Genomic DNA, 12,560 nt, shown 5'->3' with positions numbered 1-12,560 from the left:
CAACTACACACCTAATCTATTGTCTTCTCAGGGATGATTTATGAGTTACTGACAGCCATCTTTAAACTTTCTTTTAACATTTGACTCCAAAAGTAGCAGGACAATTCTTCAAGATTCCATATTTATGTAGTGTCTTTATTATTATCAGTTTCTCCTTGAAATCAGCCAAGTTTCTGCTAAAGAAATCTGTTTCTCATAATATTTTGTCAAATGCAACAAACACTGGCAAACATATTGTTATTTTGAATTGTTACAGCTATTTCCCCTGGAGTTATCATGTAGGAGGCATGCCATCTTTCTTTTTTAAGGGTCTTTCTAGTATTGGATGTCAGCTTTCTTACAGTCTATAGGCTTAGTCAGGACAGCTTCTCAGTTGTTGAAGCACAATTCCAGCTTCTCAGTGGTTCCAAGGTAGGGGTGTGTGTGTGTGTGTGTGTGGGGAAACCTTCTCTTTCATGCAGTCATTCTGAGACTTGGCCTCCTGTCATTGTCAGGTTCTACTATTTTTTTTAAAGCTTTAACTTCTTTCAGGGGAGTGTCTGCATCTGGCCAGAGGTAGGGGAGTAGAGGACATCAAGGAGGAAGAACTGTGTGGCTTTCACTGGCCAGATTTACTCTTTTATCTTCAGTAGTGCAAGTGAGCCTGGAAAATATAGGAGGAAAACAACACTTTCTGGTAAACCTAGGTATATCCCTGTCATTCATGTACATTTACTGCTCAGCTGAAATCCAAATTGTGGAGTGGGATGAGGAAGAAGAGCTAGGAGTAAGTCTGGTGATTTCTCTGGCTGTTCTGGTCTCTCAGACCTGTCAAGTGAGAGCCTGGCCGGTTCTGCCTCTCATTTACCTCCTTCAGGTGTCTTATTAAGTTGATCACCAGATTTCTTAGTTTTAGATGAGAGAGAGGGGGTGGTCAAAGAAGCTTGTTTAGCTCTGTCTTTCTCAGTCAGCCTGACACCTGTGGCAGGAAGGAAGAAAACCCACTCTTTAAGTTTCAACAATAAGGTCAACAGGAGGGTGCAGGGATCAGAGCCCTTTCCCTAACTCAGTTCCTAGGTTAGACCTGCCCAAGATGTTCATGAAATCTTCCTTCACATTCTGCTTATAATGGTGTCAGGAGCCTGGTATTTAACTCAAACAATGAATTTTTGGCTTAGCCTTTGGGTTATGTAGAGTTCGTTTGTCTCTCATGGGATACTGTTAGGACCTAGTGGTGGAGGGGAAGTAGATGGGTCAATATTTTAGGGAATAAAAAGTGCTGGGTAGATCTCAGCAAATCCACTGGCTTTTAATGCATTTCCAGTTGGCTCTCCATATCTGTGGGTCCTGCATTGGATGATTCAACCAATTATAGGCTGTTGTATATTGTAGTTAGGCCTATGATAACTGGGTTTGTACCAAACATGTACAGACATTTTTTTGATACCCCTCAAAATATAATATACAACTATTTATATAACATTTAAATTATATTAGATATTATAAATAATCTAGAGATAATTTAAAGTATGCTGGAGGATGTATATAGGTTATATCTGAATACTGCTCCATTGTATACAAGGGACTTGAACATACATAGATTTTCATATCTATGGGGTCCTGGGACCAATCTCTTTTGGGTACTAGGGAATGATTGTACTTGGATGCTTATAATAGAATAAGAACTGTTTTGCTTGAGAAAGAGGCTGAGAGTTTCCATGGATCTGTGCTTACCCCTTGGAAAGTAAATACTGATTTGTCTGTAGATGGAGTCACGGGTCCATGTGTCTTTTAATTGCAAAATGGTCTCCTTGACTTTCAGGTTTATCTTTGGCTTACAAGAAGTTTGAAGAGACCTCTATATTTATGCATCCAATTAATATCAATGAGAATATATTTCTGAGATCATAAGATTACTCTTGTCATCATTTCTTTCTCCTGTTGTGGGGTAAATACTGCCTTGCTTATTACCATCAATATCACCTTCTTAAGTAGATTGCAGAGACCATCAAGCTAATAAACACATTATAATGAGATCTCATTTTTCCTCTTCTCTACACGGTGATGACCTGAACAGTGCACCTAAATTCTCTTGAGAAAAGTCTTCTGACACTTGCTATGATTTTTTTTTTGTTGTTGTTATAGGGAGATTTGGATTTTAAGTTTAAAATTCAGGTTCTGTATCCTGGCTATGTCATTGTCTGCTATTTGAACTGAGAATCTGATTTACATTTTCTATATTTTAGTTTCATTGTCTCCCAAACAAGGATAAGCTTCAATATTGTGTTGTTTGATTTTTATTCAATAACATCTTTAAAAACATCAACTACAATCATGTAACATCTTTGTTACTTTTCCTTACTGGTCTTTGTCCTGCCCTTTCTCCTTCCTTCCTCCATTCTATCCTTTCATTTGTCTCTTTAAAAAGTTTTCAATATAAATTGTATATGTTTAACGTATATAATGTGATGTTTTGATACAGTGGTTACATAGTAAAATTCATACTACAGTTGAGCTAATTAATATATCCATCTCTTCATGTATTTACCTTTCTTCTTTTTTTTTTAGTGGCAAGAATACTTGAGATCTACTGTCTTAGCACATTTTAAGTGTATAACACTTTATTTTTGACTATAGTCTCGATGTTGCACTTTGATTTCTATAACTTGTTCATCCTTTCTAACTGAATCTTTGTACCCTTTGACCAGCATCTCCCCATTTATCCCACAGTCTACCTGTTGGTAACCATTACTCTATTCTCTGCCTCTGTCAATTCTATATTCTTAGATTCCACACATTAAGTGGGACTGTGCAGTATTTTTCTCTAGATGATTTCACCTTGCATAATGTCATCTTCCTTATTTAGATTCCCCAAGTGCCTCTTGTCTCTCCCACCTTTCCTCTATTTTCAATGGTGAATTAGACCTTTAATAATATACTCTCCTGGGAAGGGGGCCATAGGGCCCAGGCTCCAAGTACCTAGTACAAGGGTATTAACTCCTATGAGAAATGGGCAGGAGGGGACATGCAGAGCAATCAGCACTGCATTGCATCCAGCAGCCAGAAACAGCAGCAGTGCAGCCCTCTGAAGTTGGTGAGTGTTAAGCTGGGGCCAGGAAAATTAGAAGGGTGACACTGAGGAGTGAGGGCATGTTTAGGAGCCTGGTATGGAAAGGAGAGAGGACTCTTTCAGTAGAGGCTCACATAGTAGATGCTACCTCTGGGTCCTGATGCAAGGGGGGCATTCATCTAAGACTGATTTTCCTCAGAGGTGAGGCTAAATCTTCTGTGGCTTGTAGACCTAAAACCTCTGGAGGCTCAGACCTTTACTCGTATCACTGCTAGGAGAACGGAGCTCTGTGCCTGGCTGGGACAGAATTTATCTTTCTATTGTAGTGTAAACTCAACTGGAGGCCAAGTGACCACTCCTTTCTTCTAGGCAGTAAGAATTGGGCTTGGTTCTCGCAGTGTCATTTTGGTTGGTTCAAGATCTCTCTGATCTCTCCAGACTGTCACTAAGTCAGGGCCAGAGGCCATGCTTTCTGTTCACTGATGCCTAGAACAAAGAATCACTATAACCACTTTCTGTGAATGCCCATTTGTGAGTAGGAACTGATGAGGTTGAAGTGTTGAAGATGGAAGTTTCAAAGCAATGCTCCAATGCCCCCAGTGGCCAACAATTCCCCATTCCTCAGACCAGGAGATGGTAAGGGAAAGAAAGAGGGGAAGAAGGGAAGGCAGGGAGAGGCAGAGGGAGAGGGAAAGGGAGAGAGAAAGAAGAAAGGTCCTAATTACTAGGGAATTTTAAAACAAAGCTGAAAGTACTTCATTACCTGGAAGAATCTTTCAGTGCTACAGGAGTTTTGAGAAGGACATATATTCCCCTGTATTAGTTGAAAGATTGGAGACTTTCTTGAATCTCACTTTGTCCTGCCTCCTCAGTCTGACACTACATTTTCTTGTCCTTCTCTCTGACTCTCAAATATCTCTTTTCCCTTCCTTTTTCATGGCAACCACCTACGTCCACATCTTAATTGCTTTTATTTTGGACTGTTTAGGAATTCACAGAAAGTCTCCCTATTTTTGTGATTCCCCTTTGACTTATTCCATTACAATTGAGTGCTTGTGTTCCTACCAAATTCTTATGCTGAAATTCTAACTTCAGAGTTGATGGTATTAGAAGATGAGGACTTTGGGAGGGTGACTGTGTTATGAATCCAGCTTGGGATTAGTGCCTTTATAATAGATACCTCAAGAGTGAGCTAGCACCTTCTATCTAAAGGACACAGTGAGGACACAGTGAGAAAATGTCATTTGTGAACTAGGAAATGTGTCCTCACCAGACCCTGAATCTACTGGTTTGATCTTAGACTTCCCAGTTTCTAGAACTGTGAGAAATGAATTTCTGTTATTTATAAATAACTCAGTCAGAAGTATTTTGTTATAGCAGCACAAAAGGACTGAACCATATCAATAGCATATCAACTTCCCTTTTCCAAATATTCACTCCCTAGAGTGTACATGACGATGCCTACTCTCAGAAGGACAACTAAGGATCTTCACAAAGCTGCCACTGTTAACCTTAAACATTGTTCCCTGGTATTCTACTCTCTGTCTCCTTCTCCTAAAGAACCAGCTCCTAATGCCTCATCACTATCATCCTCCAACACAGGTCTTTCTGTTCTTACCATTGCCTAAAAGGAGAGTCTTCAGGCTCCTCTTTTCTGCACCTTTCTTTGTTTCTATTAGATTTCTATGTTCCCTGACCTAACAGGACTTTAGGAAATTATAGCATTTTCCCCTTCTCACAGTAACACCTATGATTAAGTATCATTTGTTCTATTTCATAAATGGGAAAACTGGATGCCAGTGAGTTTATTTTATTTATTTTATTTTTTAATATGACAGTGGAATGCATTACAATTCATATTACATATATAGAGCACAATTTTTCATATCTCTGGTTGTATAAATATAAAGACACCAATTCGTGTCTTCATACATGTACTTTGGATAATGATCTCCATCACATTCCACCATCCTTACTAATCCTCTCCCACACCTCTTCCCTATCTAGAGTTTGTCTATTCCTCCCATACCATATCCCACTCGTTCATTCACTTGTAATTTGTCTCTTTCCCTTTGTTCTATAATCATTATTATGACACTCACAACTGTACTCTAAATGGTTACAGCCACTTTTCTCTATTAATTAAGTAAACTCTCAGAAGATAGCAATTTTTGCTTAATCCATATTCTATACTTGGATGCTCCTGATACCATCAAAGCAGAAGTAGATTTCAGGAGCATTTTGGGTGGGTCCAGCCTAGGGGTTGAGTTTGGGAAAGTGCTCTGATTTTCTCACTTGTTCAAATTGACCAAGACACTCTTTGGAGTCATATCTGAGATTATTGGAAAGGAAAAGCCTTTCCAGTGGTGATATGTTTCCTATGCATGTTACCTCTCAGATTCATGCTGAGAGTCATTTTCCTAATCATATATGTAAGTGGAGTGGAAAACCGACACAGAATTGACCTTATTCCAGTTTTAAGCCCTGAATTCTAGTTTGTCATAAAGCCCTATGATGGGTAGAAGGCTCCACCCGCCGGCCCCAGTATTTATAGTACAATCTGTGTTTGGAAGCTTGAGATTTTCAAAGTGCAAGTCCTTGGATCAGATTTATTATCTTTATTTTCTATTCAGGAAGTCAGACACTTTCTTAAACAAACCTCATCTCTCCTAGAGGAGACTTATCCAATGGGACAATAATTCCAGCCACACGGATTATATGACTGTGGCCCCTCTCTCTCATCCTGCTGGAACTTCTTGGGTCTCTCTTGCTTTCTTGTCTGTGATAGCCATTATCCTTCTTAGTACCTGACCACTTGCTCTTTATTTAGTCAGAGGAAAAACAGATGGTATCCCTCAAAGAGACAACTGGAATCCTAGCAGATAAATGTTCAGAATGTGGATCCCAAATGCTAGGACAATTGCAGCCGGGGGAAAAAGGAAGCATTGACAATCTTACTTACAATGAATTGCTTAGGTTTTTTTTGTCTAAAACTCACACTTTCTATTCTACCTTTGGTGAACATCAACTATTTCTATACTTTCTTGAAGGTATCTAGTTCTGGTCCTCAAAGAGGTGTCTTGTGAGAGAGTTTTGATCTCCTTAGAATCTTTGAGATACATTATCTTGAATAGGAATTCTTCACTAAGATGTGAAATTAATTCCAAAGAAAATAGATAGTGAAAAGAAAGGAGAGGGTTTGCCCTGGGGCTGGGGGATGGCCTGATGGTAATCAAATCTCCTGGCAGAGCCTTCTATTGAATACCTATGTTGGGAATTCTTGCTGTGTCAGATAGCTATGATTTAAAATATGTACTGAGTATGGAAAGTTAATCTTTGGAATATTTCTAAGATAAAATGCATTTTGGGGCAGAGAGGTAGCTAAGATATCAGAAAGTGACTGTATTTTATGAAAAAAGAGAAAGAGCTTTCCCTCTTATCTTGAAAATATCCATGAACACAGTCAATTTCCTCCTACCTCAGAGGAAAAGTCATTTTTATGCCAGGTAACAGGACATTTGCTTTTATTTGCAATTTAAAATACTACTATAGCTGGGGGTCCAACATGGATTTATTTTTTCTGTGGGAGAGCCAGTCTCATGGTTTTTGTTTGTTTGTTTGTTTGTTTCCCCTTCACCAAACTACCCAACACAAAGCCACAGGTTTTACCATTTGGATAAGTACTCACTCTTGGCTTCCAGACTTGACAATTTCTTTTGTGAAAAGAGGAGTGGTGGGAAGCCAGAAACGCTGTCCCTGTCATTGTTTTATTCAAGAGCTCTCACTGATGGTATTGAAACAACCCTCTGCTATCTTTTCTGAAACTTTATTCCATCAAATATTTCCTTTTCCTTCTGAATTAACAACTACCAATACCACTTGGAAATGCTTAGTCTAAACTTTAAAGACATGCTTAGATCTTTCTCATTTTTGAAAACATACCAATAGCTTCTTTACCTTATTTTTTCCCCTTCAGAAAAGCAAAAAGCACATTTTCACTTGCAGTCTGAATTTCCTAGACATATCATATTTTGAATGATATCTAAAAAACTTTAGTTGGATATTTGGCCAATATCTCAAGGCTAAAATTTTAATATAAATCTATTTTGAAATCCTCTTCTCTCCCCCATTCTCATCTCTAATTTCTCAGTAAAGTTTATTTTTTCTGTCACACAAGCTCAAAAATAGAAACTAATCACTAACACTGTGACATAAGATTGAAGGCCCTGTCTTATTCATCTTTCTTCAGTGTGTTTCACTTTACCTTGATCGATAACTAGTGGCAAGTACATGTTTGTGTATGGTTAAATAATGAATCCTGAGTGCTTCTTTTCTGTCATCACCCACATGTAATTCTTCTGACTTTGATTATGGAATGTCATTTCAAATCATTTTTGTACCAGGGATTGAAGCCATGGGTGCTTAATCACTGAACTACAGCTACATCCCCAGGCCCTTTTAAATTTTTTATATGGAGACAGGGTTATTCTAAGTTGCGTAGAGCCTCACACTAAGTTGCTGAGACTCGCTTTGAATTTGCAATTCTCCTGTCTCAGCCTCCCAAGCCACTGTGATTACAGCCATATATGACCATCAATTCATGTCTTAATGTCCATAATAAATAAAGAAATGGCCCTTGACATAAGGAAAGGGATCACGATCTAAGGAGCAGGCAAGAGCTTGATGAAATTTGGAGACAGGACAATTCAGAGGGTCCTTCTGAAGAGTCATCCAGATGGTGGAGTAGGGAGCAGCCTCCATAGAGACCAGGAGTACTTGTGTCTCACCTTCCTTTTTCATAGTGAACTGTCTGAGGCTGTGCTTCTCAGAGAAGCAGAGGAAAGGATTAATAGTATAGCACTCAAGGCACCTTAAGAGCAGCTCATCCTTGCACAATATTCCTGTGACAGATTAGCTCATAGCCTGATAAGAGCAGTATAAATCAAGAGACCCATATGGGCCAGCTGAAGGTAGCCAGGCCACTCAGACCTCCAGATGTGGAGGGGTACTGTTAGACCCAAACCCTTATCATTCCCAAAGCCTCTGGACCTCTCTTAATTTTCTTCCCAGGATAACAAAATATTTCTCCTGTCTTCTAAGATTCAAGGTATGTTCTGTTTTTGAAAAGCTCTTCAAAGATCCTGCCATTCATTTGAAGAAGCACCCACAAGTTTTCATCTTCTTCCTGGTGTCCCCAGTCTCTGTCACTAGGGTGAGATAATCATAGTCCTCTCCAGAGGCACCAAAACAAAGAAAGTCTTTTTGAGACTTTACAAAGAAAAACAACAGCAAATAATTCAGTAAGTGAATGGCAGACACCATGGCTTTCAAATGAAATCCTCTTTGGAGAGAGAAGAAATTATTGCTCTTGGCAGCCTCTACACTTCAGTGCTTCCTGAAGAATGAAAATAAAGAATCCTCAAGTCAGGACCTGTCCAGGTCTGAGGAGTAGAGGGCTGGGCATTCCTTGGGTCTATCTGGAATCGGCTAAACCAAACCCTTATTATTCCTGAAGCTCTCCATATAGCCTTGTCTTCTAAACACAGAAGAAAGGAAGCAAGAGAGGAATTAAAGAAGAAAGGGTCAAAGTGTTCCATTAGGTAAATATGCTTTTGGAGGTGGAGTAGATTAGTGGTTGTAAACAGGGATCCTTCTGTTGGACTCTGTGGCTCATAGTCCTGTCATTTCTATTTACTGGCTCTGTATAATCTAACCACTCTGTCCTCTAAAATCTCCCTTTTGTTATTGGTAAAATATCTAGGACAATACTAATTACTCTTCAGTATTTTTTAAAAGAATGAAATGAAATGATGAATGTAAAAGCATTCAACATTGTGCCCAGCACACGACACATGCTCAGATAATTGTTGTTGTTAATGACAATGATGATGTTAATAATGTTAACGATGTGATGTTGTTGTTGGTGGTGATGTTGATGATGATGATAATGATGATGATGTTGGTGATTATTTTAAAATTTCATTGAAACAGGTTTGAGTTCCAGTGGAAACCCGAAGTCCACCACATCCAGGATACATACTTTCTGTGATCATATACTTCAGCCCTTCATTGTAAGGTAGTTTATATTTACAGTTTGATTTGGATACTTTCTATGGCATCATCCAGCAACGACTCCACTGCACTGATCTCTGAATTCCTCCTCATCTGCTTCCCTAACTACCAGAGTTGGCAGCACTGGCTGTCCCTGCCCCTCAGCCTTCTCTTCCTCCTGGCCATGGGGGCCAACACCACCCTCCTCATCATCATCTGGCTGGAAGCCTCGCTGCATGAGCCCATGTACTACCTGCTCAGCCTCCTCTCCCTGCTGGATATTGTGCTCTGCCTCACTGTCATCCCCAAGGTCTTGGCCATCTTCTGGTTTGACCTCAGACCCATCAGCTTCTCTGCCTGCTTCCTCCAGATGTTCATCATGAACAGTTTCCTGACGATGGAGTCCTGCACTTTCATGGTGATGGCCTATGACCGCTACGTGGCCATCTGCCATCCACTGCGGTACCCTTCCATCATCACTGGCCAATTTGTGGTCAGGGCTGCTGTCTTTGTTATAGCCAGAAATGCCCTCTTTTCTCTTCCAGTTCCCATCCTTTCTGCTAGACTAAGATACTGTGCAGGAAACATCATCAAGAACTGCATCTGTACTAACCTGTCTGTGTCCAAACTATCTTGTGATGACATCATCTTCAACCGACTCTATCAGTTTGTGGCAGGCTGGACGCTTCTGGGTTCTGACCTCATCCTTATTGTTCTCTCCTACTCCTTTATCTTGAAAGTTGTGATAAGGATCAAGGCTGAGGGTGCTGTGGCCAAGGCCCTGAGCACATGTGGGTCCCACTTCATCCTCATCCTCTTCTTCAGCACTGTGCTGCTGGTTCTGGTCATCACTAACCTGGCCAGGGAGAGAATTCCCCCTGACGTCCCCATCCTTCTCAACATCCTGCACCACCTCATTCCCCCAGCACTGAACCCCATTGTTTATGGTGTAAGGACCAAGGAAATCAAGCAGGGAATCCAGAAACTGCTGAGAAGATTGTAAGAGCCTTCTTTGAAGTAGTTAATAAAAAGTAAGAAAATAATAAACTACCTTTATGTTGCAAAGAAAAGTAACATTTTCAATTCTGGAGTGAGTTCTGATTCTGATTTCCCCCATTATCTTACAAAACAATGAAAAAAAAAATAAAAACAGTTATTGGGCATCTTTGTTTTCTGTTGTTTCAAAGGAAACCACTCTTTTTCTAGATTTTTGTGGTGACCTGGAATTTTTCTCTGATCTAATCCACAACTGAGGGTCTTGCCAAATCTTAGCTGAATGGAGCTGAATTAGATGGGAGTGTTTGACCACTAAAGATACAAGCTTTAAAAGATGTTCCTCAAAAGACATGCCTGTCTTCTGATGTGTAAAAGACAGATTCCTTTGCCTTCTCTGATTCAGCCTGGCAGAGTCCTGCCTGGCTTTTGGGCCATGGAAGGATTTTTGGACTGAAGTACGATGTCAATCCTGGAACTTGGGTTCTTGGGGTTGAGTGCTTTGTCCTGAACATACCCAATGTTCTTCTTTGGCCATTCTGACAACTGTGCCATTCATGGATTCCTCTGATCCTCCTAGACCCAGTTAAGATGTTCAGTGTGTACCAGTCACCTCTCTGAGTGAAGTATAACATATTTCCTTCCTTCTTTTCTTTCCTTTCTTCCTTCCTTCTCTCTTCTAATTTTTTTTTCATTTTCTTTTTTCAAGAAAGCTGACAATATAATTTTTGGGAGTGGTATTGTTTGCAGTGTTATATATAGTTTTTTCTTCATTATTTTTGTGTAATCTTCACTTTATCTCATCTTACCTGACTATAAGGAACTTAGATCTTCCAATCCAATTTCAGGCACCATCCCTATCCCGTCCCGACTTGCCCATCCTTGGAACAAATATGCTGCCATATCCATGCCCTCCCTTGCCCTGTGTAACTCAGCCTCCATCCTGAGCTGTGGCTGGTAAAGCTGCTCACAGTTTTCCATGCATCTAGGAAAAGACAGCGGTAGGGTTTCTTTTTCATAGAAAAGTGTGTTCCACAGTTTTGCGATCTCCTTCTTAATCATGCCACATATTAGTGCAGTATCTCCAGTGCATATTTTACAGTGGTAGCCTGTTTCTTGGGAGATAAAAAATAAGATTTCAGGCCCATGATTTTTCCAAGTATCATTTGTCAACTTTTCCAATTGGGCTATCTGACTTCTTTTGTATACTTATCTTTGCTGAATAAATTATATTAATATTTATTAATATTAGTTATTTTATATTTGAAATCTTTCAACAATTTTCATACATTACAGAAGTTTCAATTTCAGATTTTTCATGTTCATACTTTTTGACTTACCCTGAACTTTCTTTGTTTTCTCTGCCACGATAGCCAAAATGAACTGCTCATTATTTCCTGAGTGCTCTTTACGCCCATGTTGCTGTCTCTCTTTAACCATCTGACACTTTGGATATCACCCTTCTTTTACTCATATCTTCATTTGCCAAACCCCATCTTTCCTATGAGGCTTAATTCACAGGCCAACTCCTACAGAAGGAGTTTCTTCCTGGGTCCTCTCAGCTGTCATTACTTTGTCTCTCAAGTAGCTATATTTCTCAGACAATGTCCTAAGCTTCTTTTAAGCTGAGACAGTATTTTATTCATCTTTCTAACTCTACATGATTACTTTTATTTTTCTGTATGTAGGGAAATCAAGATTAAAATGTGTGCAACAAAATGGGCATTTTAACAGTACATATCTTTCCTTCCTTCCTTTGTAACTACCTGTAAACAACAATCATGTCTTATGCCATTAATTTCCCCCCTTGTCTTTATTTTTTCCACTACTGAGGATTGAAACAGGGGTACTTTACTACTGACCTACATCCCCATTCCTTTCTATTTATTATTAATTAATTAATTAATTAGTTAACTTTTGGTACTAGGAATAGAACTCAGTAGCACTTTACTACTGAGTTTCATCTCTCCTCAAACCCTTTTTAGTCTTTATTGTGAGGCAGGGTCTTGCTAAGTTACTTAGGCTGGACTAGAACTTGAAATCGTCCTTTCTAAGCCTCCCAAGTTGCTGAGATTACAGGCATGTGCCCCTGAGCCTGGTGCTTTATTGTTCTTACAGTACCTAACACAGAGCCTTATTATAGCTAGCACTAAATTAACTTTTATACAGTGAAGACTAGCACTAGGATAGTCTGTATAGTTAGAATTTGATTCTCATATCAGCCAATTTGGCTAAATTTGTGTACTCAGATTTCATGAATTTGGGCTAAGCTCATGAACCATGGGTTTCTTTACCTTGAAAAGGGTGTTACTGATCTTATTATTGTTGTTTTGAAGAATGAATAAACTAATTGTGAAAATTTTTTGAATAGTTCCTTACATTTATACATTTCAGATTACACACACTTTGAATTATTATTATTTTTATTAATATTTCCCTAGACATATGGCTTCCCCTACTGTCTTTT

At 39.3% G+C, this 12,560-nt stretch overlaps 1 protein-coding gene across 1 annotated transcript; it reads left to right on the top strand.

The window, feature by feature from the left end:
• Positions 1 to 9,161: 9,161 nt before the first annotated feature.
• On the top strand, positions 9,162 to 10,103 carry LOC107133812 (olfactory receptor 56A4). The gene has a single exon (XM_015475990.2). It carries the CDS (start codon positions 9,162 to 9,164, stop codon positions 10,101 to 10,103), a length of 942 nt encoding a protein of 313 aa, XP_015331476.1.
• Positions 10,104 to 12,560: the final 2,457 nt, after the last annotated feature.

This window comes from Marmota marmota, unplaced genomic scaffold (genome assembly GCF_001458135.2).
Source record: "Marmota marmota marmota unplaced genomic scaffold, marMar, whole genome shotgun sequence".
NCBI classification, from domain to species: Eukaryota; Metazoa; Chordata; class Mammalia; order Rodentia; family Sciuridae; genus Marmota; species Marmota marmota.
This window is presented reverse-complemented; position numbering and strand designations above follow the sequence as displayed.